Source organism: Brienomyrus brachyistius, chromosome 18 (assembly GCF_023856365.1).
Source record: "Brienomyrus brachyistius isolate T26 chromosome 18, BBRACH_0.4, whole genome shotgun sequence".
Taxonomy (NCBI): Eukaryota; Metazoa; Chordata; class Actinopteri; order Osteoglossiformes; family Mormyridae; genus Brienomyrus; species Brienomyrus brachyistius.
In genome coordinates this window covers 22,556,592-22,582,192 of record NC_064550.1, presented here as the reverse complement: position 1 = coordinate 22,582,192, position 25,601 = coordinate 22,556,592, and the positions used below count along the sequence as shown (strand labels likewise).

The following is a 25,601-nucleotide window of genomic DNA, read 5'->3' as shown; positions in this document are numbered from 1 at the left end:
GGAAATTTGCGGGTTTAAGGAAGGGTCTGTATCTTCTTTCCTTGTGTAAACAATTCAACTTTTTTTTTTATCTTACTTATTAACAATGTTTTGGTTGAATGTTCAAATGGAATTATAGGATGGAAGAGATGGAAAATGAAGAGGCACACTTGACTGAATGCTTATTGGGTTAAAGCATTGGAACACCCACCCCTGATCTTCCAAAAGGTGGTTCAGAGCATAACCGATATGCTGGATGGGACCAGTTTCAGCACATGCTTCAGGCTTTACTATTGGGGCTTGGGGCAGTTAGTTCAATTGTCAAGAGATTATGTGTCATTCTTACTGAACAGAGTCTTTATGTCTAATGTGAGGCTGTCCTGCTTGTTGCACGACACTGATGGTAAGCGGAGTGCCTCGTCCACTTTCCAGAGCTATTTATCTAGTCCAGGGTCACTGAGAGCCTGGAGTCGATCCTACAACATTGCATGAGACGTGCATAAAGCTATTTAGAGACTCCGGTCCTCACAAACCACAATTTAAGAGCAAACGTTCAAAGCTCACTCTGTCCATGTGATACGTTTTGGAGGCAGTTTGAAGGAAATTAAAGATTTTGTTTTAGTCACAGCATTTCAGTTTAGTACTTTTCGGGGGTGTGGCCTAAAGGGTATACAGTGTCTGACTTTGCATCAGAAGGTTGAGTGTTTAAATCCTTTTATGGTCAGTTTTCGAGGTGGTGTGGGTTAGGACAATATACTTGTGATGAGATGGTTACTGGTTCAAATTTCAGGATTGGCAGAGTGATTTCACCATCGGACCCCCGAATATGGCACTTAACCCCACAAGTTGAAGGACAAATTTCCAACCTTTTCCGAAACTTTCTGTGGACTTGCAACAAAATTTCTTCTTCAGATAATATGAGGAGTGATTGAGACATTTCCCAACACCGAAAACGTATGAGGAGGAAGCCGGACTTTTAGGTCGTTGGCGATCTTAAAGAAGAAGAAAAGATGGACTGAGTGAGTTTTGGAAATTTGCTCTTCAATTCTCCTTAATCAAATGAAGCAGGAGTTACCTCTTAGGAACCCAGGCAGATAAAGTGAAAACACGTAAGCAACACATGCACTGATAACAGATATATCTGGATTGGATTTTATTTTTAAAAAAGACAATAGATCTTTATTCCACAATGTTAATATTAATATCTGTACAGCTGGTAATTACATATTCAAATACATTGCATACAGTCATTACAAATGATCGATGTCTTTATTGGCCGAGAAACATAACATGGTTGTTTATAACAGTCAGGCGGTCTGACATCCAGACGATTCGAGTCTGTGGAGGTCTGTCGTGATGGAGGGAGGACCGACAGCGAAACGCCGCAGTCCAGGTGATGGGTCTGTGGATGGAACAGACTGTTCTGCAGTCGTCTTGTGACACAGTTTAACATGGAGAGCGGATAACACAATCTAAACCGCGTATGTTTGGTAATACACACATATTGGTCTATATCAGTGGTCGCCAACCGGTCGATCGCGATCGATCAACGAAACATTTGTAGTCGATCGCGATGCAACTTCCACCCACCCCCCCACCCCCCAAAAGTATACTGAGCCCCCCCAAGTCGGTGAAATATTCCATACTCCATTCAGTAGCTCACTAGAGTATTATCTTTGTAAGGGTAGCTCTCATTATATGAAAGATTGGAGACCACTGCTCTAGACTGATCACGTACTGCAGGTGATTTGTTGTGAATTTTACCTCAAAGGACAGTCGCCTTAAAACCACCATTCGCCCATTTTGCAAAGCTGACAGTCCCTCTTTTATATTTTAATCACGTTGGCCATAGACACTGCCATTCCCGAAAACTCAGACAACGCTGGAACACGGAAAGACGCACATTTGTGTATAAATCTAAGCGTGTCATCTTCTGGCAGACGGTCATTGCATAAATGCATTCGATTTTACACTTTCATAACCAGTTCATTCGTAAATGCCTTTCACCGAGGTCTCTTGCAAAATGAAAACGTACAATGTGTATTTCAGCTGTTTATCTCATTATGTGGAATGTACAGAAGAAGTTCAGTGTAAGATGATCAATGAGAGTAACTTTTAAATATTCTACTTGTCTTCTTGCCCAACTTTCCATCCATCCATATTCTAAATTTTATTAAATTAACTATATATTCCATCCATGTATGCTGCTGCATTACTTATTTTCTACGTACACATTGCACTATGTATATAAACCCCTGTGTCCAGCCCCCTCCATTTCACACTGTCCTGTGTTTTGAACTTTAAGTCCTGTTAAACCCTGCAATTCTCACTTGCTGTATGTATGTTACACTGTATGTGGTTCTGGGGGAATGATATTACATGTCATTATATACCTGTATATGCATGACAATTAAGTCCACTTGAGTTATTTTGACTTAAACGCTTATAGCACAGGACACAAGGCTGGGGTACCCAAATCCAGACTCTCTTTTTCTGCCTTTTTAATCTACAGCCTACACGACCACATTGCACGAAGAGATATTTTTGTTCAGCTTGAGCAAAGATTTGAAAGCTGATTCTTTACTGAACAGATCGAGTAATGACTGGGTCTCCAAGACAGGAAGTCGTGGAGTGAAGTTAGAGCAGATGCTAATCATTCTGCTGTGTAGAAAGTAAAAGCTCTGAATAAAATGTACTCATGTCAGCGAGATCGGCAGCCGTTAAGAAGAGCAGTAAAACCTACACCTGCTTAATTATTGCTCGAGTAGGCGAGGAGGAGCCAAAATCGATGGTAAATGTAAATGAAACTACTTGGTGGGCCTAGATGAACCATGGAGAAAAAAAGTGTCTTACAAACCCGAACTCTGAAAGATAAAACTCCATACTAATGTGTAGATACGATGCGTTTCTTAGCAACCATATTCAGTCGAGTCGGCACAGTCAGATTTCACGTAACGTCTGCGCCAAGAAAACTAAAAACCAAAAAAACAGGACATCGTGGAAACATTTAGCATGAACATTCAAAGGTGATTGGTTGCAAGTTTGCCACATGACAGGAACTAACCAATCAGTCGGGAAGTTGTGCGGCTAATGCTACGAGCCTCGCCAGGCTACGTTAACAGAATTACAGAAACACAGTAACTATGGAGACGCACTCAAGCTCTACTCTGGTCATCAAGGTCCTTAGACACACATTGGATTTCAACGACGTTCCGTTTAGGTATGAATAGTCGTGTGAGCAGTCCTGAGTGACGGCCAGAGTCACTGAAATCGTTCCCTCATGGATTTTTCATTTTGAATTTCATATTGTATCAGTATATTACAGTATGAGACCGATATTTAAACACAGTGTTATCCTCTAAAACCAGAAAAACAGCATTTTTTTTTGGATTGGGTTTCTAGCTGGCTAAAGGTAGCAGGTTCCGGTCCGCTCAGAGGTGCGGGTTCTTCCGTTCACTTATCCGGGTCATACAGTCCCTCCCAGAGCAATCAGGAGTCCAGTTTGTCTGAGAAGGCTGCCTTACGGGTAGATGAGCTAAGGAGGGTTTCCAAAGGAAGCTGAAAAAGATGAAGGAGACACAGGATGAACGATTAAAAGGAAACATACATGAAATAAATGATTGAAAAATACCACGTCCTTCTTTAAGAGTCTTCGGGAATCTTTAGGGCCGGTCTGAATGAGGTGCAGATCATTTGACCTCTGTCCAGGGACGGATTATGGGTTGTGGGGGCCCCTGGGCAAAATGTTCGCGAGCCCCCCCCCCCCACCACCACCACCACCACCACCAGCACCACCACAATTCAAGGGCCCTTGGCAGCCAAACGCCCTCCCTATAGGGTCAGGGGCCCTTGTAGGTAGAGGATCAAAGAATGTAGGCCCTCTAAAATAGACAAACGAAAATACATTGTTGATAAGCGTTGCAAATTGTTTTGGGCTAGGGGCCCCACAGGCCCCCTGCACCCCAAGGGCCCCTGGGCAGCGGCCCCGCTGGCCCGGTCCGTAATCCGTCCCTGCCTCTGTCCCATGGCTGCAATCTTCTGATGAACCACGTGAAATCCGCAGACCTGCTTCACAAAGACCCCACCCCTCCTATTGATGTGCCCGCCGACCGTCCCAAACGAATCCCAAACGAGGATATTAGATGGCTTGTTTAGGAGATCCGCAGAGCAAATCCGGCACTGTAACACTTCTGTCTGAGACACAGAAAACATGACATCCGCCTTATTAATGAAACATCTTTAAACTGAATAAATAACATAATGCTGTCTTCTTTTAAAGAGCCTGAAATGCATTTCACTCCATAAACATTTCATGACTGTGGATCAAGACAAACGTCTTCTCGTTTCTCCTCGTCTCACCTGTTCCGCTTGTCTTACCACCATCTGCTGTAGGAATCACTTTCTCAGACCTCACTGACGTACGGAGGCAAGACATCAGGCCCTGAAACCAGCCCGGTTTCGGTGGAATGATGCCCCAATTTTTCTTTGAGGATTTCTGTGAGTTTTAAGGTCCATGTTCAGCATGACATGCGACATGAAGTTTTCCTGCTGTGGTCTTTGCTATCAGTTAAGTCAAGAACGATTAGGAATCAAAGGATCCTGCTCTACGACAATCAATGCTAGAAAATTCCGGAAGCACTGGATTTATCGATGAAAGGAAACGGAGGACGAGCAAATGTTATAGATGTTATAGTGCACCTGACCGATGAGGTGTGATGGGATGGTCACCAAGACGACTGGCCCCTCCTCTCGGCCTTGCCGAAATCGGACAGCGCTATGCTCGTTCATCCAGGCTGTCGAAGACCTGCTGTCAGAGTTTGGCACGTTCTACTATTGTCTGGATTGTTATTTTTGACATTGAACACTTGTGGTGTCTGTCAATGCACTGTGAAGGCAAATTTATATCGGCAGATCTTGGAAATTAATTACAGACTGATGGGGGGGGGTGGAGTCGAGAGCCCTCTGTCACAATCTGCTTAGGGGCCTCATCCATCTTGGGGAACATTTTAAAGCGAACCAGGGACTGTCTGGAGTGTGGGAGCGTTTCTTGCAAATTTCTTGTGAAATGTCAGTTCCCTGGGCTGGTCGATTCGCGCTCTGCACAGTTCAACAAATGTGAAACGGGTGCAAAATTCGCAAGGTAGCAAAATGTCAGGGCGCGGTCTAGCTAGATACCGCTAGCAAGTTGCTGGGGGGGGGGGGGGGGGTCGCTGTGTCGTCACCCTGCGCTTTGAAGAACCACCACAGAGGTGTAAAGGAGTGGAGCAGATGGTGTGTTCACCCCCTTCGAGGGAAACACTAAGTCTTTTGATGGAATGGTGAGCAAAAGATTAAGATGAACAAACAAGCGCAGAAGCCATCAAAGAAGCCAAACAAACGACGAGCGTCTCCCTGGGTGACCGTCAGAGCTCGACACGGCCGCATCTTATTGGTGCCAAACATGGAAATTAACGATCATTAACAAATGAAAATCCCAGATCCCGTCTTGCATTCTGCATTCTCTGTACATGATGTGCAATCCTCCACATTCAGAGGTAATATTGCCATAAATGCTAAACATTTGTTTATTTACTACTGATTCGAATAAGGTGCCACATCACGCATCGATTCTACAAAAGCATTTATCTCTAAAATGAGTTAAAGTTGGATAAATACTTTTTTCACTTTCATTTTGTTTGGTGCGTTTGCTCGGTGTTAGAGAGCTTGATATTAAAGTAAGAGTATAGTCTAGCTTTGGGATGCGATGGTGACATCACAGCCGGAATTAAAGAAGTACATTCGCTTCTGCCCCGGTGTTGGTTTCCAGGCAACTGCCACCTAGCCTCAGCCTCGCAGAATCGGGGCTGCGAGTTGCTTTTGTTTCGCTGGCCAACCGTGGGGACGGCCGACTGATTTATGGATTCGCCAGGGGCTTCCTGCTGTCCCACCGGCGCTGAAAGGCCTTGTCGCAGGAAGCCAGTCCAGCGACTTCAGAAACTGTCCCAGTTGGGGGGGGAGGAAGGGAGTGGGGGGCAGGGGGCTTGATGATTGCCTCCAAAATGGCAATATATCAGGTAATGGGTCAGGTAAGCGGCGCGACACGGTCCGCTATAGTCCTTCAAATATGATTTTCACCACGAGGCCTCGGCCAGATTCGATCTAGGGAACGATAAATATAAATATAGGAGTGCCCCGCCCATGTGGACTAATTCCTCCCTTAACCCCTCGTCAACCGACATCGGCTGGACAGGAGGGGGTTCTTGCTGCTCCAGCAGCATCCTCGTGCTACAGAGATGCTCCCACTGTGCCAGGATGGGGTACTGGCGAGCCAGGCCCAAGAGAGGCGATAAAGGTCAGTGAAAGGTCAGCAATGGTCATGCTAAAGTATCCAGCAACTGAGTCCTAAAGTACCGGGGGAGCGTAACACTGAAACACCAGCTCTTGGAGAGGCTGAATCTTGCACTCCTAAGGCTCCGTCACAGCTGGCAGGCTGGCAGGACAGCCGAGGCCCGTGGGAGCCCAGGAGTTAGCCGCCACTTGCTAATGATGCTAAGGGGAGCTGGCTGCCATTTTAAGGCTGGAAGGACTGCAGGAGCCACAGTGACCCTGATCTGGATAAGCGCTTGTGGAGGATTGACAGTTCATGTGTCAAAGTGTTTTCTGTGGGGCTAAATGACGGTTTACTTGCCATTTGCAGAAGAACAGGTGCTTTAGAGCATGTTAGCTTCCACCCGCTAGGCTCTCCTTCGAGACATACATAGAGGTGAGAGCGAGGCTTAGGGCCGAAGCCCAGGGTTGGCCATCCATCTGGAGACCCTGCTGAGCATGGGCTTGAAACCGACTACCTTCCGATAACAGACGTAGAGACCTATCCTCCTCAACTACACACCATCTCCTGACCAGCAGCCCCTCAGTTAAACAGCTGAGAATTCACGCGCGGACTGTGCCGTTAAGCAGTGTATAAGGTGAGTAGACCATTTGATCACGCCACACATCACATCACCTAATGATCGCCGGCGCTACCTGGTTATGCAGGCACGCGCTCCGTCGGCGGGACGTGAAGATTTGCCCTCAGCCAACAGGAAGACGGCGGCTTCACATCCTGCCTGCTCCAAAATGGCTGACGGCTGTTTAACACATTCTAGATCTGACTTCTCTTTGATTCATGCCCGGCGACGCCGGCACTCGAATTTAACGCTCTGCTTTAACTGCTCGGCACGTTCCGGTAAAACTCACCCATGCTGAAGTTTATTGGGCACCCTTGACGACACCCGTCAGCAGAGGGGTAATTAAATTTACCGCTAATAGTGTGCTTGCTACATGTCGTCATTTATCTTCATATTTATAATAATAATTTTTTTTAAATAATTTCTGCTCATTACATTTATTTTCATTAATACAACACGTCCTTCCTCGCAAAGTGTATAATTTCACGCTCGTGGTCATTTAGAAGGAAATGTAGCATCCAATTATGAGTGTGGATTATAATTTAGCTGTTCGGGCCGTATCTAATGTCACACGTGTTATTGCTGGGACTATGGTGATGTCGTGTGATATCGAGCAAACTTAAGGACACCTCGGGGTCCCTTCTTCTTCTCATTGGGCTCGAGATACAGCAGAAGACGCTAAGCTGTGTGACGGCCGCAAATGGTCGGAGCAGATATGCAGAAATCCAAGCCGGGCAGCAACTGGACACCCAGGATACGAGCAGATATTAGTGGGAGTGAAGTGCTGACTGCATTGGTGTCACAATACTAAATGCTTACGATTGTATTTTTAAATCTAGCAGCATTAAGCATAAAGTGATATTTAGCTAGTGGGGCACAAGTGTTACTATATACTTTATATTCAGGAAAAATTCACGTAAAATGAGTTTTTTTTTTAAATTCACTAATTATTAGCTACATTTAATTTCTTTGCAGACACTTTTATCCAAAGCAATGGACATTTCTTGAGAAAGCAGAGTCAGAGAGTCCCTGAGGCAATTTGGATGAATTAATGAATGAATGTTACATTTATATAGCGCTTTTCAAGACACCCAAAGCACTTTACCGAACCAATGGGGAGCCACTTCAACCACCCCCACTGTCTAGCACCCACTTGGGTGCTCCAGTACGCTCACCAAATAGCAGCAAAGGTGGGGAAGGGGCAGGGGAGAATTCACCAATCAGATACAGGGGATGATTAGGAGGCCAGATTTGAAAGGGCCACAGTGGGCAGTTTTAGCCAGGACGTCGGGGTACGACCCCTAATCTTTCGAAGGATGCCCAGGGATCTTTTATGACCTTAGAGAGTCAGGACCACGGTTCTATGTCTCATCAGATGGATGACACCATTTTTACAACACAGTGTTCCCATCACTGCACTGGGGAATTGGGATCCCCACAGATCACAGGAGAGGCACCCCTGTCGCCCACATCAACACCACCTTCCAGGGTTTAAAGGCCTCGCTGACTGACTATGGGATTGGAACCAACAACCTTCAGATTACGTCTTAACCCACTGAGCCACACAATGCCCTCAGCGGGCCCCTCTGTGGGAAACTTGACTATTATTCCCATTTGTCTTTCAACTGCTCATGCACTACTGGGTCAAAATTCCGGGGGTGGGTTGGAGCCAATCCCCAGAAGCACAAGGTGCTTGTCATGGCCGTCCATCACAGGACACAAACACACAAAGTGCATGGATGCCAGTTCACCTGACAGAATGTTTTTGGACTGTGCCGAGGAACCTGGGAACCCAGAGGACGCGTATGCACCACGGAGAGAACACACACACACGCGCAAACTCCACATACATCGCGTGGCACCTGAGCCATGATAATATGGTAAAATTCATGTATTATTTCACAGAATGAATCGTTATCTAAATGTCTAGTCATTTTGAAGCCGTGACTCTCCTCATAAAGCCAAGGTTAATTTAAACAGCCGGCTTTGTGCTCTATTAGCAGAAAAAAGTATGAGAGACCCTTTAACGTTAAATGGAAATGGCTCGGTCGCGACTGAGTGAAAAAATTTCCTGCGTGACGGGAGCATGTTTTGGTCCGTGGAGACCACACGGACCTATCAGAATGGCGGGTCTTGATCAACCAGGGCTAATATCAGCGCCATCTGTCTCTGGGACCGCGGCTCCGTCCTGGAGAATTATTTATACTTCAGTCAATTCAGACAGCCGTCCCTGCACTGTATGCTGGTGTGAGGGACAGAGGATAGAAGCTGGACAAGAAGCAGCAGAAAATATCGTCCCTCCGTAGCATACAGGGACTTGGAGTAGGAAGATTATACACATGAAATATATGATTCAAAATCTCTTCAATATCTAAACCAGTGTTTCCCAATGTGGTCCTCAGGGACCCACAGACAGTCCATATTTTTGCTCCCTCCCAGCTCGCTAGGCAGCAAAAATGTGGAGTCTCTGGCAGGGAGCTTGGACGGAGCAAAAACATTGACCGGCTGTGGGTCACCGGGGACCGGATTGGGAAACACTGCCCTAAACCACTGCATTTTACAGGTGACATTCATTGAATCGTCAGGCAAAAAGGGATTGACATCATTTTCTTAAATTTAGGAACAAATTCGACATGACTGTTTAAGCTCCTAAAAAATACAAATAAGAAAATAATGACAAATCCGGCGACAGGGGATAAGCCGACTTCATAGCAGCTCGGTGAATAATGCGCTGACGGATCATGGTGACGATCCGAGACGATCTCATCCCCATCCGAGAGCTTCCAATTCCCCAGAATCTCAGGTGTTTCGCCCGGAGACTCAATTATCCGGCTCAATCTGGGAGTCAAGGCCTGTTGAACTGTTAAATTAAATTTGCCCCACACTATTAACAGAAGCCTAGCAGTGTTTAAACGGCCCCCACTCACGTTCACCATACTCCGGGGGCACACTATCTCTTGTGAAATCCTGTCCCCCCCCCCCCCCCACTTGTAAGGTGGCTGTGGATAGACTCTGAAATTTGAGCAGGGTTACGGCAAATGACTCACCCTTCAGTGCAGACACCACACACTATGACACTCTGACTCCCTGGGTAATTTCTTCCCACCATCTGAGAAAGGGGGTGTGGTCATCTGGGGGTCATGTGACCGGGGTCATTTATGCTGACTTCAATTAACATGTTAATTCATCGGTTCGTCCGTGTCCCAGCATACTTCCTTGCTCCCATTTCAACTCCTTAAAAGCACGGCGCGAGGTTGCTTTGTAGATTCGAGTGAGAAACGGAGTCTGCTCCTAAGTTAACGAGCCTTTGGTTTGACCAGGCGGTATCATCGTTTATTCTGTTATCTTGCGGATCAGTTCGAGAACAGGATCAGTTGCCTTAGCTGTCATCAAGCAAAAGGATGTTAAATGACCTCATTCTAATGGATAATATCTGGACCCATTTTCTGTCCTCCGCGGTTCAGTGACATGTCAAACAAAGAGTCCATTAATTCATCAGCCGCTTGGCACGTTTGTAAACGAGAAGCGTGGCGTTTTCCGGGCATGTCCGTCAGACCCGTACCTCGGCTGAGCAGCTGCAGGTTACGGACCTCCTCTCGGACCTGCAGTTGGAGCACCTGCTGCAGCACCTCCTGCCTCAGGGCCTCCTGCGCGATGCCCATGCGCTCCAGCTTCTCCGCGTTCAGCCTCAGCAGCGCCCGTCCTTCACCGGAGAAGGTGGGGGGGGGGGGGGGGGGGCGGGCAAGGAGGTCAGAAGAGATGGAGAGAGAGGAGGACAAGAGGAGGGAATGGAATGGGGAAGAAACAAAGATTACTCAGCAGAAAGGTGCCCTTAGAGGCAGCTTTTCGGAATTTTCCGGAAGTTTTCACTGCACTCCCTTCACGCCCGTTTCCTGCCAAAATGCCCATTCTGGCGGTGTCACCTGATTGATGCACTGCATGCCTAAATGACAAGAGGAGGAGACCTTAGTGCCAATCAGGGGATCGACCGCGGGTGTTAAGGCAGATGGGAGGTGCTTCCTGTTACCCTCCCCATCTATGTGTCTCGTTTGAATACAAACAAAGGACTTTCCTGTTTGGTTAAATGTTTACCCTGGGTGCACGTCCTTCAGGGGCAGTGAGCAGGGCAGGAATTCATCATAGCTGTGCCTTGCTGTTCTGAGGGCCCCATCATAATTAGAGATATAAATCACCCCTTTCCCCATAAATCTCCCCCCACCCTGTCCCATCCCCACAGAATAAACAACCACGGGAAACAGGTATGTGCTTTCTTGCATGCTCATACCATCCATCATAATTTGCTCGGGCTTGCGATCCCAGATCACGTGACATGAAAGGGGTTAACGACGGCTTGTTAGATCATAAATATCATGTGACCTCGGTCCCGCGGCCGTGCGGAAGGAAGCCGCAGCCATTCGACTCATAAAATATAAATAACTCTAATAAAGTGCCAGCTATGATTTTTATCTTGGGGGATATTGGCGGGTCAGGTGATTAATATTTAATGGGTTTGGCTTCCTGGGCGATGGGCCGCTAGATCCGGGCTTGACGGGAACGGCCCCGGAGCCGGATTCGGAGGAACGCTCATTACGGAGAGCAGGAGAGCGGCCAGAGAGGCGGGGGGGGGGGGGGGGGGATGGGCGATCAGGATAGAGACATCTTAAAGGGGGTGGGGGGGGGGGTGTCGGTGTTACGTGAGCAAGTCTGATGGCTGCCAGCACCACAGAGCACAGGCAGGGAGGACGAGCGCAGACACAAAGCCAGGCTCAGATCCCAGGACTGTCAGACAAGTCTGACCGGACGCGTGAAAAAAAAGCCTTTATTCCCGCTGACGACAGCGAAGCGGTACCACCCCCCCCATCCCCCCCACCCCGCTGCGAGATGCTGAAGCCCACTGAGGAGAGATGGCTCGTGTGAGCGGAAAAATAATCCCTTTTCCCCGCAGCCCTGCCCTCCCCCAGGCCAAAGAAACATGGATCCATTGCCCGCCTCCTGGTTCTAGTCCTGGTCCGAGGGATCTTTGGACCGTCAGTCTTTGACCTACATCCTGCTAGCTGGTCCGTATGATCCTAGGGATATTTTCGGGGGGGGGGGGGGCTTACTTTACCGACCAGAATGAATGCTGGGATGCTGGTGCCCTCCCCCGACACAAAACGCTTTCATAAGCATCAAGGTTACCTTGGATAACAGATTTGTCTATATTCGCCCTAAGGATGCGTCCGGGGCTTCTGTTTCGTTCCACTTTAATCTGCTTTTCATTCCAGGCAACTGCTGTCATACTGTACGCTGGATGTATTCTGTATCTCCACCTTCTTCCTTTTTGTGGTTGGCCTATGAATGTGTTGCACAGATTCCAACCCCCCCCCACCCCAGACAAAAGAAGATCAAAAGATGTCTGTTTCCTCTTCGACTGATCCACCGCCGATATGCTGGTGAAGATGTGTTTATGAGCATCTAAATGCTTAGCAGTGTGGCCCCAGCACTGCCATTAGCCCTCAGGACCCCCTGGACCGCCCCTCCCCCCCCCCCCCGTGTCCTGGGCCGACTTCGCCCTTGATCTCCTGTGTATGATTAGCGGGGAGATGAAAAGCCCTTCGATCGATTCCCCCTGGGTTTAGCTTAATTTGCCTGGTAATGACTGCTGCAGATAGCGGGAGCCTTGCTATCGAGAACTGGGCGCGCTCCGGCTCTCGTGAGGACGAAAGGCGTCCGTTCGGTTCGGTTACGGATTTATCATTGGCAGTAAAGGACGAGATCCATTCCGGTCCCAAGGTGATCCATTGGTCTTTATTTGTTTCGCTGTGGATTTCCTTGACTGTTAGCATGTTTTGTGTCACCACGTTAACTTTCTGAGCCATTATTAAATATCGGAGGCTGTTAAAAACTACCATACGGCCGTTAAGGAAAGAATGTGTTTTTCAACTGAAGCTACAAGGAGCTGGAATCAGAAGAGAAACAGCTACACCCCTGTTGAGAGGGGAAGTGACCCTGTGAAGCAATCTGTTCCCTTCCAGCGCCCCTGAAAGAAATCCGTCTCTTTTTATAGCTAGAATCAGGCCTGTCTTGTGCTGTCCGTTGCACCCCCATGGTTATAATACCTCAGTGGAAGTCAGAGTCCATCCTGGGGGGTGAAGGGCCAAAAGGAGAGGAGGGGAGGGGGGCAAGTTTCTGGAACAGGCTTGGGGGAGTATATTGACACAACCGGGCTCTGTGCTACCACTCAGAGTCGAGGAGGTTTTTTTGTGCCGGATTAAAAAGGCACATTCAATTTGGCAGGAATTAAACAAGCCGAGACTGCCGGGCTTGGAAACACCGAATGGGCCGCATCGTGTTTCAAATTAAGCCCTGGAGCGAAAGACCGAACTAATCAAACGCAGAGTGACCGATGGCATGCCGAGGCAGAGCAGAAGATCCCAGACACTGCTCTGCTCAATTTGGGCATGTTCAAAATGAAATCTAAATGCGGGAAAGGGAGAATTAAAAAGCTTATATAAGGCTAAAAAATGCATTTTAACTGCATTTTTAAATCACGTATTGATCCATGTTAATCGATTCTTTATGGTTGGTGGGCAGAGATTCAATATCAAAGCAAATTACAAAAAATAAATAAAAATTCTAAAAGTGCAATAACATGCTTAATGAACGTTTGAGATTAATTGTACTTTGATAGTCTCACAAGTCCCACAAGAATCTCCAAGATGCATTTCACTTATTCCTAAACAATTCTACCTAGAAATGTCATCAAACCCAGTTGGACCCGGGATCACTCAAATCCGAACTCCAGATCCGAGGCTGTGAATCTACCTTTTTGAATGGGACAGAATACCCAAGGAGGGCAAAGTTCTTCCTAAATAAATGGTAATTATTACTCACATTATTATTCAGAACAAGCTACTTCTGTTTTGCCAATGAATGGTTTTTACATCTTAGTGTAAAAGATTTTGATGTAAACCATTTATTAAATCCCTCAGTTCAAACACGGGGCTTAGCCAGAACTAAAAACATTTTTTTAGTTCAAACACAGCCGCTCCCAAATCCCTTTTCAGCTTCGGTAAGCAGTGACTCTCAGGGGAAACGCAATCCTGCCATAACCGCAGATAACCGGCACCGCTTCCCTCATGGATCTTTGCTGGAAGTTTCCACGTTGCTCCTGTACATCACCCCTGGGAAAAATGAAGGGTGCCCCCCCCCTGCCTCAGACTCACCCGAAGGAAGGTTGGAGAAATGGCTTCAGTGGGATGAATTATGTGATGAGATTAGTTACGGCTCCTGTAATTGGCCATTATCAGGACTGTCAGAAGTGTAAGGCCTTCAGTGATTTGTCAGAAGTGTGATTAAAGCCCCGTGACACCCTGACCCACCCAACACACTCCTCCGAGACGGCCCCAACAGCAAGGGGGAGGGGGGCGTCGCTACCTGTGATGGCGTGGTGCGAGAAGGCCTCGACGTACGTCAGGTAGTTGTGCGGACAGTGTTTCTTCAGCCACTTGCAAACGTCCTGCTGGGTCCACAGCACCACCGGCTTGGACAGGCTGGAGAGCGTGGGGCTGGTGTGGTACACGGCGTAGGCCTCCCCTGGGCGCATCTGGAAGGGGGGGGGGGGGGGGGGGGAGAGGCGGACTCATGATGCTAGCCGTAACCTAGCAACCGTCACGTGTAGTAGATGGGAAACAAAGCCCCACCTTCGGTGTCCGTGACGATGTCATCAGGCAGGCGAAGCGTCCCCGGGATCTCAGCCGGGACACATTTTACGCCAAAAGGCCCCCCCCCCCCTGCACCTGTCTCTCAGCCGGCTGCCATTCTGAAGAATCAGCCACATCACGCTTCACTGCAGATGACCTGGGGGGGGGGGGGGCTGTTTGTGTGTGTGCGTGTGGGGCGGGGGGAGCTGTCGTCTGACTCTGCTGTCAGTGGGGTCGGGTCACTGCAGCTCTGCCCCAAATTGTGGTGCCGTCCAGAACCAAAGTCACTCTCTTGTTTTTCCATTTCACAGCGACAGATGAAAGGCCACCAAGCATCACCATCATCATCATCGTCGTCATCATCATCATTATCATCATCGTCATCATCGTCATCATCACCAAAATGTAATAACAATAATAATAATGATGGTTTGCTTGCAAAATGAATTATCCATCACTTTAATGAATTCCTTCTCATGTGTTATAATTGCCTGTATGTGCCACTATACAAAAACAGCACAGCTGGTGTTTAAAAAGCCCTGAACTGAAAAAAAACTGTCAGATATAGTTAAAATGAAATAAATAATAAACATTTCAAATTTCCGGTCAGGGACAGTATTTCCTCTGTAGTTAGCAGAATGTTGCTAGAACAGCAGGTCCCATCTCCTAACAGTACAACAGCAGATCCTGTCCTCTAACAGTACAACAGCAGATCCCGTCCTCTAACAGTACAACAGCAGTTCCCATCTCCTAACAGTACAACAGCAGATCCCGTCCTCTAACAGTACAACAGCAGATCCCATCTCCTAACAGTACAACAGCAGGTTCTATCCTCTAACAGTTCAACACAAGGCATATTATCTAACAATACAACAGCAAGTCCCATCCTCTAACAGTACATCAGCAGGGCATATTCTCTAACAGAGCAACAGCAAGCCATATCCTCTAACAGTACAACAGCAAGTTCCATCCTCTAACAGTTCAACACAAGGTCATATCCTCTAACAGTACAACAGCAGGTCATATCCCCAAACAGTACAGCCTAATGGCTGGAGGTGCAGTTGTTCAACTCACCAAACTCCCTAAACTCCTACCAGCCCCCCCCCCCCCCCCTCCCCCCTCCGAGCAGTCAGACCTGGTTCTCAGCTGCTGGCAGAATAACTAACATGATGTGGCATGCGGTCATGCAAGATGCATCCCGGGATGATTGCCCCTTCGGAAAATGAGGTAATCGCTGGAGAAAGTACATATTGGGTGTGTGGACGGCCTGGGCAACTTGCGTGTGCGTGTGTGTGCGTGTGTGTGTGTGCCGGCCTGCGAGGCCAAGTGGGTCAGTCACATATATACAGATATATACACGCATATACATCTATACAGAAAGGCTCCTATTCTAGAATTTCATGAAGATTATGGCTGGAGTGCTGATAGGGATGAAAATCCATTTCTGCATCGGGCTGATTTGAACGTGTTCTCTATATGGGGGGGATAAAAGACCTGTGAATCCAAAAAAAAAAAAACGTTTGATGAGGTGAGGAGCTGGACAGGGCCTGGAAAAGCAATTAGTGTCCAGCGGACAGGGAGCTGGGAAGTGGGGTGGGGGGGGGGGGACAGTCAACGGAGGTGGTGAAATTAGAAAAGACTTTCTCTGCAAACACCTGGACAATCGGCCGCTTGTCTTTGCCCTTGAACGGCCATCCAGGCTGTTTTTGGAGGGCTTCCTCACTTGTTAGCGTCAAGCCGCTAATGTCTCCTCGGAGGGCACCTAGCCTGTTTAAAGAGCTGCACAGGAGCTCGCCCCGACTGACAAATTCAATAGTGCTGACACCAGGGGGCAGCCTTGGGTGACGCCTCCACAAATTTCAGCCATTTCAATAATCGCTCCCCCCGTCGCTACCCACGTCCTCCAAGCGCTGAAGTCTGGCCCATCATCCTCTGGCCTAATACGGCTTGTCAGACTCAAACATAACTAGCACGTAGCTCCAGTTTAACATGCACCGAGCCCCACCCACGCCTTCCATACGCTATGATGTGAGACGCTCGTCACATGATGCGAGATGCTCATGCTGGCTGCCGGAACGGCGCGCCAAAGTGCCCGGCCATCCGTAATGAGCTTAAAGCGGCAAAACAAAGGGGATTTAGTTCGCTCTGCTCCGTAATTATTTCCGGATGCGCAGAAATGCATTAAGACAGCGGGCTCCGTTTGTAACCACGGAAACAGCGCGCTAAGATACGAGAGCGTGGCGGGGCTGCCAAAAGGCGGCCTACAGGGTGTAACGGTATCAGAGGGGTGTGGAGACCCAGGGGGCAGGGTCAAGGACCCGTGTGGAGTCCGCCTGGGATACTTTAGCGGAAGGAGCCATACCGCGCATCGCACGTTACTCTGCCACACTTCCTCTTTCAGCCACTTCTTTTATTTATATTATGTTTATTTTCTTGCTTTTGGGCCCTTAGCCTCCTGCATAGGCCACGGACCCCCCGCCACCCTGAATAGGATAAGTGGTGACAGAAAACAGATGGATGGACGTTTATTTTATATTATATCTTATTCATTCATATTTTTTTCATCCATTTCTTTGGTTTATTTCACGTTTCTTCCATAAATGTCCACCTCTGCAGTTCCCAGTCGTACGGCTGCCTCGACGTCTGGTGAGTGCCTGGCTGTACACGGTGAATCCCTGTCACGTGTTACTGACTGGATGGCGTGGGTAAGAATTCACACGTTTTACTGCACAACAGGCAGATGCAGTAACTTGAGTCGTGAAGTTTTGGTGAATGGGTGACTCCGGAATGCTCGGGTCATGTGACCGCGTATGTGCCGCACGGACGGGTTTGTGCTTTCTGGGTCCCTACTCGAGGTATGTTGTGCCCTCCCCAGTGTAGGGACTGTTTGTGGCCAATAGGGGGCACCCAAACAGCAGGGGCATTAAATAAATATGTTCCTTATTTGGGAGAAGCTATCCAGTTAGCTACCATTTCTAATCTATACGCATACTCCTTGCATTGTCCTTTTAACACCCTGCAGTGTATCACAAACATTCTCTGACAGTGTCCATTTAACACCCAGGAGTGTTACACAAACACTTTCCCAGTGTGGAACATCTCTGACTCTACTCACTAGCTATTTATTCAATTAAATACTGATCCTGCCCACACCCCTCGCCGATAATAGTGCCCATCGCACACCATCCCTTTGCACGGTTTTATCAGCTCAGTATCCAACCCGACTCTATTTCACAGGCCGTAAGTGTGGAGCCATGCGTGGGGAAAGCGATTTAATAAAGGGAGGCTGTAATGAAGCACGTTGCGTTAGCGTCACCCAGACGTCAGCTGGGCTCTTAATGGAATCTCCGGCCCGCTGAGGCGGGTGCCATTGCGTCTGACGAGCCTGGGTCCTCGTACATCATCTCCCTGACTGCTTTTCTTTCAGAGCCTTAGGGCTAAACTCATTTTACAAAGTGTCCCACGGCAGAACACCAGTGGTGGCCCCTGTCCCCTGTTAACATCTCGAAACCCAAGATCTCATGATGCCGTATGTCGAGATTTCGCTTGGAATTTTTTTATATGCCTGGGGGGGTTAAAAAACAAACAAAAAAAAACATTGCTTGGGTTTAAAAGATGTTTTTGCAGTGCATCTGAAAGTGAACCTGGGAATGTGCTCAGGCTTGGTGCTAACAAGCCAGTGACACACTAAACAGCTTAAACAGAGAGCAGGGGGGCAGTTCGAGGGTCTCTGAGGGTGAGTAGAGACTGACGGTATCACTGGCAGGGGCTATTCTAGGATTTTCTAAGGAGAGGGAATAAAAGGGGCCATAATTCATACAGAGGAACCAAATTTATCAGTAGCCAATTATATGTCTTGCATCCGTGAGTGACAGGGGAGGGGGCACTCTAGGAGCCAATCAGCTTTCACTTGGGGTCAGTGCCTCTGTGGCCCCGCCCCTGTATACTGTTCACTGGCAATATAATGTATATGGAATGGGGAGCAGAGTACGGTAAAATGAGGAGAGAGAACAAAGCTGGCAGAGCGAGGCTGGCTGAGCAGAGGTGCAGAGGCCGTAAAATATAATGTGAGACAGAGGAGAGGCCAGCAAGGGCGGAAATGTGAAGGGAGGCAGAGGAAGGAGGCAGAGGAAGGAGGCAGAGGAAGGAGGCAGAGGAAGGAGGCAGAGGAGGGAGCGAAGGTCTCCCGGAGGTGTCAGTGCCTCACAGACGCCCCCCCCCCCCATGACTAATGGCTTTATCAGCGGACCCAGACGAAGGGAAAATGGACCCGGCAGGCAGCGCACCGGACACCTCCCTCCCCCTGCTCCCCTGACCATTGACCATCCATCACACGTCGCTGGGACGGTGCCGCTTTCACCCTCAAACCTAACACTCTGCTCCCCGCATCCAGATGGGGGGGGGGGGGGGGGGGGTTGTTTGGGAACACAGTCAAAATGAAGCCTCTCTGCTCCTTAGCACGAAACCGAAGCACCATTAGTGCATATTGTGATTTTCCATTATTACTATTGACTAGCTTGATTAACAGATGCACTTAAGAATCAGTAGTTCTGGGGTACGATGCTCAAAGGGGCAATGGTAGACCCCCCCCCCCCATCTTCCTGTTCTGATTTCAGAAGTCAAAAATCCACAAGAGCAAATGCTTATTTGTGGGTGTGATTAGGAATTAACATAGATGCGTTAATGAGTAAGCAGGAACAAAAGCACTGTGATTCCTCATCGTAAAGCAGTGAGACCTTAATTTGCCGCCTGACGAGTGGCCATTTTATTTTCAGTGATTCATCGCTCTGAGGCAGGAGGTCATCTGAGCAGGGATGACCTGCCTCATGATCTGTCTTCCCCAGACTTGTGTCCATAGTGCTCAGCATGTAGAAGCCTGGTCAGACCTGGGGCCCAGGCCAGAGATGCTCTCTGATGTCCTGCTGTTTTGGTTTAGATAGATAGATAGATAGATAGATAGATAGATAGATAGATAGATAGATAGATAGATAGATAGATAGATAAGTGGATGGATGAATGGATTGATGGATAGATAGATAGATAGATAGATAGATAGATAGATAAGTGGATGGATGAATGGATAGATAGATAGATAGATAGATAGATAGATAGATAGATAGATAGATAGATAGATAGATAAGTGGATGGATGAATGGATGGATAGATAGATAGATAGATAGATAGATAAAGTGGATGGATGAATGGATGGATAGATAGATAGGTGGATGGGTGGATGGATGGATGGATGGATAGATAGATAAGTGGATGGATGAATGGATGGATAGATAGATAGATAGGTGGACAAGTGGATAGATAGATAGATAGATAGATAGATAGATAGGTGGATGGGTGGATGGATGATAGATAGATAAGTGGATGGATGGATGGATGGATGGATAGATAGATAGGTGGAAAAGTGGATAGATAGATACATAGATAGATAGATAGATAGATAGATAGATAAGTGGATGGATGGATGGGTGGATAGATAGGTGGAAAAGTGGATAGATAGATAGATAGATAGATAGATAGATAGATAGATAGATAGATAGATAGATGGATGGATGGATGGATGACTGTCACACCCTACTCTCACTCAGTCATCTGGTCCCCGGTCTTCAGTCTCCCTGACTTCCTTGTGTCTCCGGCATGGGATCAAGACGGCAGCTGGAGAGTCCGGGGGCTTGTTAAAATTCCACCCCCATCCCCAAATACGACATGCTCTGAGGGCCTCAGATGGCAAGCTCGCCCGTCTTTGCTCACCCCCCTCTCGCACCTCCGCCAGGCCATCAATATTGATCAAAGGCAATCAGCCAATTAGCAGAGGAGCCTTCAGACAAACTGCACGTCTGTTCACCAGCACAGCCAACGTCAGTCAGCTTGGGTACAGGCTGGCTGCCCTCCCTCCCCCCCGACATGCTGAGCGCTGAATCATTCATACACACGCGACTTGCTCTTTCATTCAAGGTTACCACTGATGTACCTCAGCTTAGAGAAGCTATTAATGGAGGTAACTTCAACAGACTCACCGCTTTTGTGAGTCATCTAATTTTATTGTACTGTAAGACACCGTTAGACACCAATATATTCAAAGAGACCTGGTTAGTTACCTAGCAGATGTATATCAAATTTTGGGTAGACGTACACAAGGCCTGTAATTTCCAAAGATGTGTGCATATACATTTCAGTTATGAGGGTTTAGGTTGTACGTGGAGTGATGTGTTTTAGTGACCTGGTGCCAAACCTCATTACGTAACTAAAAGCAGCCTGACAGACCTTGAGTTTGCTAATCCCTGAGTTTCAAATTATTTTTTTTAATTATTTATTTTTTTTTGTAGAATATGGGGTTATGACCTGTCAAGTTAATGAGGAAGCTACCAAACAGACCAAAGGCCAGCCTCCACAGTCTGCCACGTTTGCAATTTAAATGGGGCTGCACGGTAATGAGCACCTTCTCCCGAATGCAAACTCACAGATTATTCTAGAAGCAGCTTGTACTGTAACCGCCCAGTAACATTCAAAGGCTGTGTGGCGTACCCCGTCCATGCCGATTTCATGAGAACAACTCAACTGCCAGTTCAACACTCAGAAAGTGTTTGTGTAACACTTCTGGGTGTTAAACAGATACTGCCGGGGAGTGTTTGTGTTAAACAGACATTGCCGGGAGAATGTTCATGTAACACTGCTGGATGCTAAATGGATACTCCTCAGCAGTATTCCTGTTACAGTGAGGGGAATTAAATAGAAACTGCCGGGAGAATGTTCATGTAACACTGTTGAGTATGTGTGTTTTTCTGCTGGATGTTAAATGAACACTGGCAGGGAGTGTTTGTGTTACACTGCAGGGTTTGCAGTGGTCCATGGACTTTGTCACGTTAAACCCCGGTTTACATGTTACGCTCAGTAAAACATGATTAGGTGACTTTCTTGAGCTCATTTAATGCCAGCCTGCACTGGACACTTCTGGAAAACCAGCTTTCTTTCTGTCCCCGGGCTTATACTCCATAAACAGGGAGGTAAGCCATGGTGCGTATTACACTCTAACACAACTCTGACAAATATAAAAGTCCTGTTTGTTGTTCTGTGAATTAATCCCGGCATAAATTAAGAAGTCAGGATATCTGAGCTCTGCCCTTATTGTAGGAAGCCATGTTTCCCTATGGCTGCTGGTTCCTGATACGAATTCGCAGGTTTAGAGCATGTGAATTACTCACAGCTCATCCACACATACCCAGGGTAGGACTGCGGGACTGAAGACAGCAGGATAAAGGTCTGATAAAGGGGGCAAACAAGCTGCATATCCATCCATCCATCCCTCCACCCCTCCATCCATAACCGCCTATCCAGAATAGGGTGGTGAAATGCTTGTCTCTGGAAACACAGAGCTCCCCCTTTCTCTCTCTCTCTCTCTCTCTCTCTCTCTCTCTCTCTCTCTCACACACACACACACACACACACATTCACACTAAGAGCATTTTTTTTACATGTCAGTTCATCTGAGTAGTGTTTTTGGAGAAAACCCAGAGGGATTCTGGGAAAACAGGCAGACTCCACACAGGTGCAGTGCCAGCCACACAGCTAGTCACTGAATCATCTCAAATAGAAGTAAATTAATTACTACACTTTCCATAACCCTGAATGGTCTCTCACATCCCTATCACTTTTTAAATATTTGACTTTAATTTAGTCACTGAAGAACAATACCAAGCTGAAACCTACCCAGCATAAATGCTTCCTAGACAGACCATTGATCTGGGGAAGAAAGAGAACAGATTGATGCGTAAGACAACCTACTGATTGGTACTTGGTTCAAGGAAGCGGAAATTTATGGATTTAATGCAAGGGACGGCACTGCTCATTGCCGCAAATGTCCGTAAGCAACTGTTTTCGGATAAGCGGCATTTCACACATGCCATAAAACCCGATCCATTTAAAGGGCGGTTTATTTTTAGCATAAAAGACCGTAGAGTGAAAATGTTGAACAATAAACGATTCTTTTAGGACAGCATGTACCCCAAGCACTTAGACCCGTTTTTAAAAATGACACGGCGTTCATTTTCTCCATCACATGGTCCTGACTGACAGGAAATTGTATTACAAGCGCTGTGAAATCGCATTTGTTTTACAAAACATTTCACTCTCTGATGCCACCAAATACAGCCGTCATCATATTTTTTGGAACGTTTACTGGGAAAACTTGGGGTTTCTCAGACCTCAGTTTCCGGCCCCGTCACACAGATCCCTGAAATTCCTTCTTGTAAATGTTTTTTGTAAGAGTTTATTGAAAACGTTGATTTTAAATCCCTCATTGGTAATGCTTATACAGGCGCCCCCTTTTTTGTTTCCTAATCCTGGGTGCAAAAAAAACGTGAGAAATCGCAGGGAATACCGGAGCATTTATTCCATATGAATGCGCTGCGGGATTTCGGTGAAATTGCCAAGAGCCGCCTGACATCCGTACGCCAGGAAGGGAAAAAAACAAGTAAGTTTTGATTACTTGCCGAGAGAAAATGCGCATTATTCGGCAGAGATGGCAAACACGATGAAGAATACGATGAGGCAGGGTAGAGTTTTCCCTTGGAGGACACTCACAACCTCAGGGGCTCACATCCTTCTAGAAATCTCTTCAGAAATAAAGCGATCACTCAGTGAAGACTACTTCAGCAGTTTCAAATCAAAATCAGCCTTTTTTGTTCCGCTAAAATAAAATAAACAGGGATCTGATCAGTGATGAAATATCCGCCCGTTCACTTCATTATTTAAGAGTAAAACGCACAGACTCGCCGGCGTGACCCTCTCGCTAATTTCGGCCATTATGTCTGGATTTTAGTTCACCCCTATTTCTGGCCGGTTATCTTTAATTCTAGGCTAATTGTGTTGATATGCTAATCGGTAGCCGATACAATCGCTATTAAGCATTAAATGACCGAACGTCGGCTAATCCCTCTAAGAGATATGGGAAATGCTTTAGCGTAGGTGCTGAAGGCCTGGTGGGAATACCAGAATTCCCTGACACATTCCCACGTAAACCCTGCCATGAATACAGACATACAATGCTTGCAGTTATCATTGTGGAGTATGCACTTAACGCACTGCAAGGAGACCAGAGATTTTATGAGATCACTGGTAGACATTTTAATCATTCAGGGTTGGGTCTAGATTTTATTGCTGTACTTATAATAAATGGGAGTTTTCAGAAAAAGATGATCTCATATAAACAAATAATATCATAACAAATAACGTAGGAATAAATGATAGGGAAAATGATAAATATGGATAAGATTTAGCTATGCTTATTTGCGGATGGCAGAAAGATGTGACGTTTTGTTATTAAAGTGGACTGGGTTGGGGCATGAATTTGTAAATGTGGACAGAATATAGATTAATGGGGGACAGACAGGAGGGGAGAGTCTAAGAGACAGGCAGACCGACAGGAGGGGAGAGTCTCAGAGACAGGCAGACCGACAGGAGGGGAGAGTCTCTGGGACAGACAGACAGAAGGGGAGAGTCTCAGAGACAGGCAGACCGACAGGAGGGGAGAGTCTCAGAGACAGGCAGACAGACAGGAGGGGAGAGTCTCAGAGACAGGCAGACCGACAGGAGGGGAGAGTCTCTGGGACAGACAGACAGAAGGGGAGAGTCTCAGAGACAGGCAGACAGACAGGAGGGGAGAATCTAAGAGACAGGCAGACAGACAGGAGGGGGGAGTCTCTGGGACAGGCAGACCGACAGGAGGGGAGAGTCTCAGGGACAGACAGACAGGAGGGGAGAGTCTCAGAGACAGGCAGACAGACAGGAGGGGGGAGTCTCTGGGACAGACAGACAGAAGGGGACAGTCTCAGGGACAGACAGACAGGAGGGGAGAGTCTCAGAGACAGGCAGACAGACAGGAGGGGAGAGTCTCTGGGACAGGCAGACAGACAGGAGGGGAGAGTCTCAGAGACAGGCAGACAGACAGGAGGGGAAAGTCTCTGGGACAGACAGACAGACAGAAGGGGAGAATTTAAGAGACAGACAGACAGGAAGGGAGAGTCTCAGAGACAGGCAGACAGACAGGAGGGGAGAGTCTCTGGGACAGACAGACAGAAGGGGAGAGTCTCAGAGACAGGCAGACAGACAGGAGGGGAGAGTCTCTGGGACAGGCAGACAGACAGGAGGGGAGAGTCTCAGAGACAGGCAGACAGACAGGAGGGGAAAGTCTCTGGGACAGACAGACAGACAGAAGGGGAGAATTTAAGAGACAGACAGACAGGAAGGGAGAGTCTCAGAGACAGGCAGACAGACAGGAGGGGAGAGTCTCAGAGACAGGCAGACAGACAGAAGGGGAGAGTCTCAGAGACAGGCAGACAGACAGAAGGGGAGAATTTAAGAGACAGACAGACAGACAGGAAGGGAGAGTCTCAGAGACAGGCAGACAGACAGGAGGGGAGAGTCTCTGGGACAGACAGACAGAAGGGGAGAGTCTCAGAGACAGGCAGACAGACAGGAGGGGAGAATCTAAGAGACAGGCAGACAGACAGGAAGGGAGAGTCTCAGAGACAGACAGACAGGAGGGGAGAGTCTCAGGGACATGCAGGCATACAGACAGACAGACAGGAGCCCCCTTGGCGGACAGCATCCTACCTGCAGGGCCTCCGTTCCCGGCTGTTGTAGCAGCTTCACTGTGCGACCCCCTGCCATCTTCTGGCCCCGCCCATCATGCCAGGTCAGGCTGCCGGCCGTCTTGCGGGGCAGCTGGTAATTCAGGTCCTCTGCTGACACCGTGTGCTCCAGCCCACTGCCACGGCAGAAGCTGAAACTGGAAGCAGCTGCAGGAAGCAGGAGAAGCCCAGTCAGACATGAGAAACACACACCTGATGTCGGGATACTTCAGAACCTCCCCAGAATGCCTAAAAGGGAGGCCCAATGAAAGGAGACTCTTCCCATAAATACGCATATTTAAAAGTAATCTCCATTTGATTACACTCACTGCTGATATGTGTAGGACCATCGCAACTGCTAATCATTGAGAATC

General features: G+C 47.7%; 1 protein-coding gene across 1 annotated transcript in view; it reads right to left on the bottom strand.

Annotated features, from left to right (window-relative positions):
- Positions 1-2,463: 2,463 nt before the first annotated feature.
- samd10b (sterile alpha motif domain containing 10b) overlaps positions 2,464-25,601 on the bottom strand; it is a 43,090-nt gene continuing 19,952 nt past the window's right edge. Inside the window, exons 2-5 of the mRNA XM_048983633.1 lie at positions 25,211-25,395; positions 14,322-14,490; positions 10,468-10,608; positions 2,464-3,537 (exon numbers count right to left, since the gene is read on the bottom strand). Coding sequence (XP_048839590.1) covers positions 3,515-3,537; positions 10,468-10,608; positions 14,322-14,490; positions 25,211-25,395 — 518 coding nt within the window. The 3' untranslated portion in view covers positions 2,464-3,514. The remainder of the gene's footprint in view (positions 3,538-10,467; positions 10,609-14,321; positions 14,491-25,210; positions 25,396-25,601) is intronic.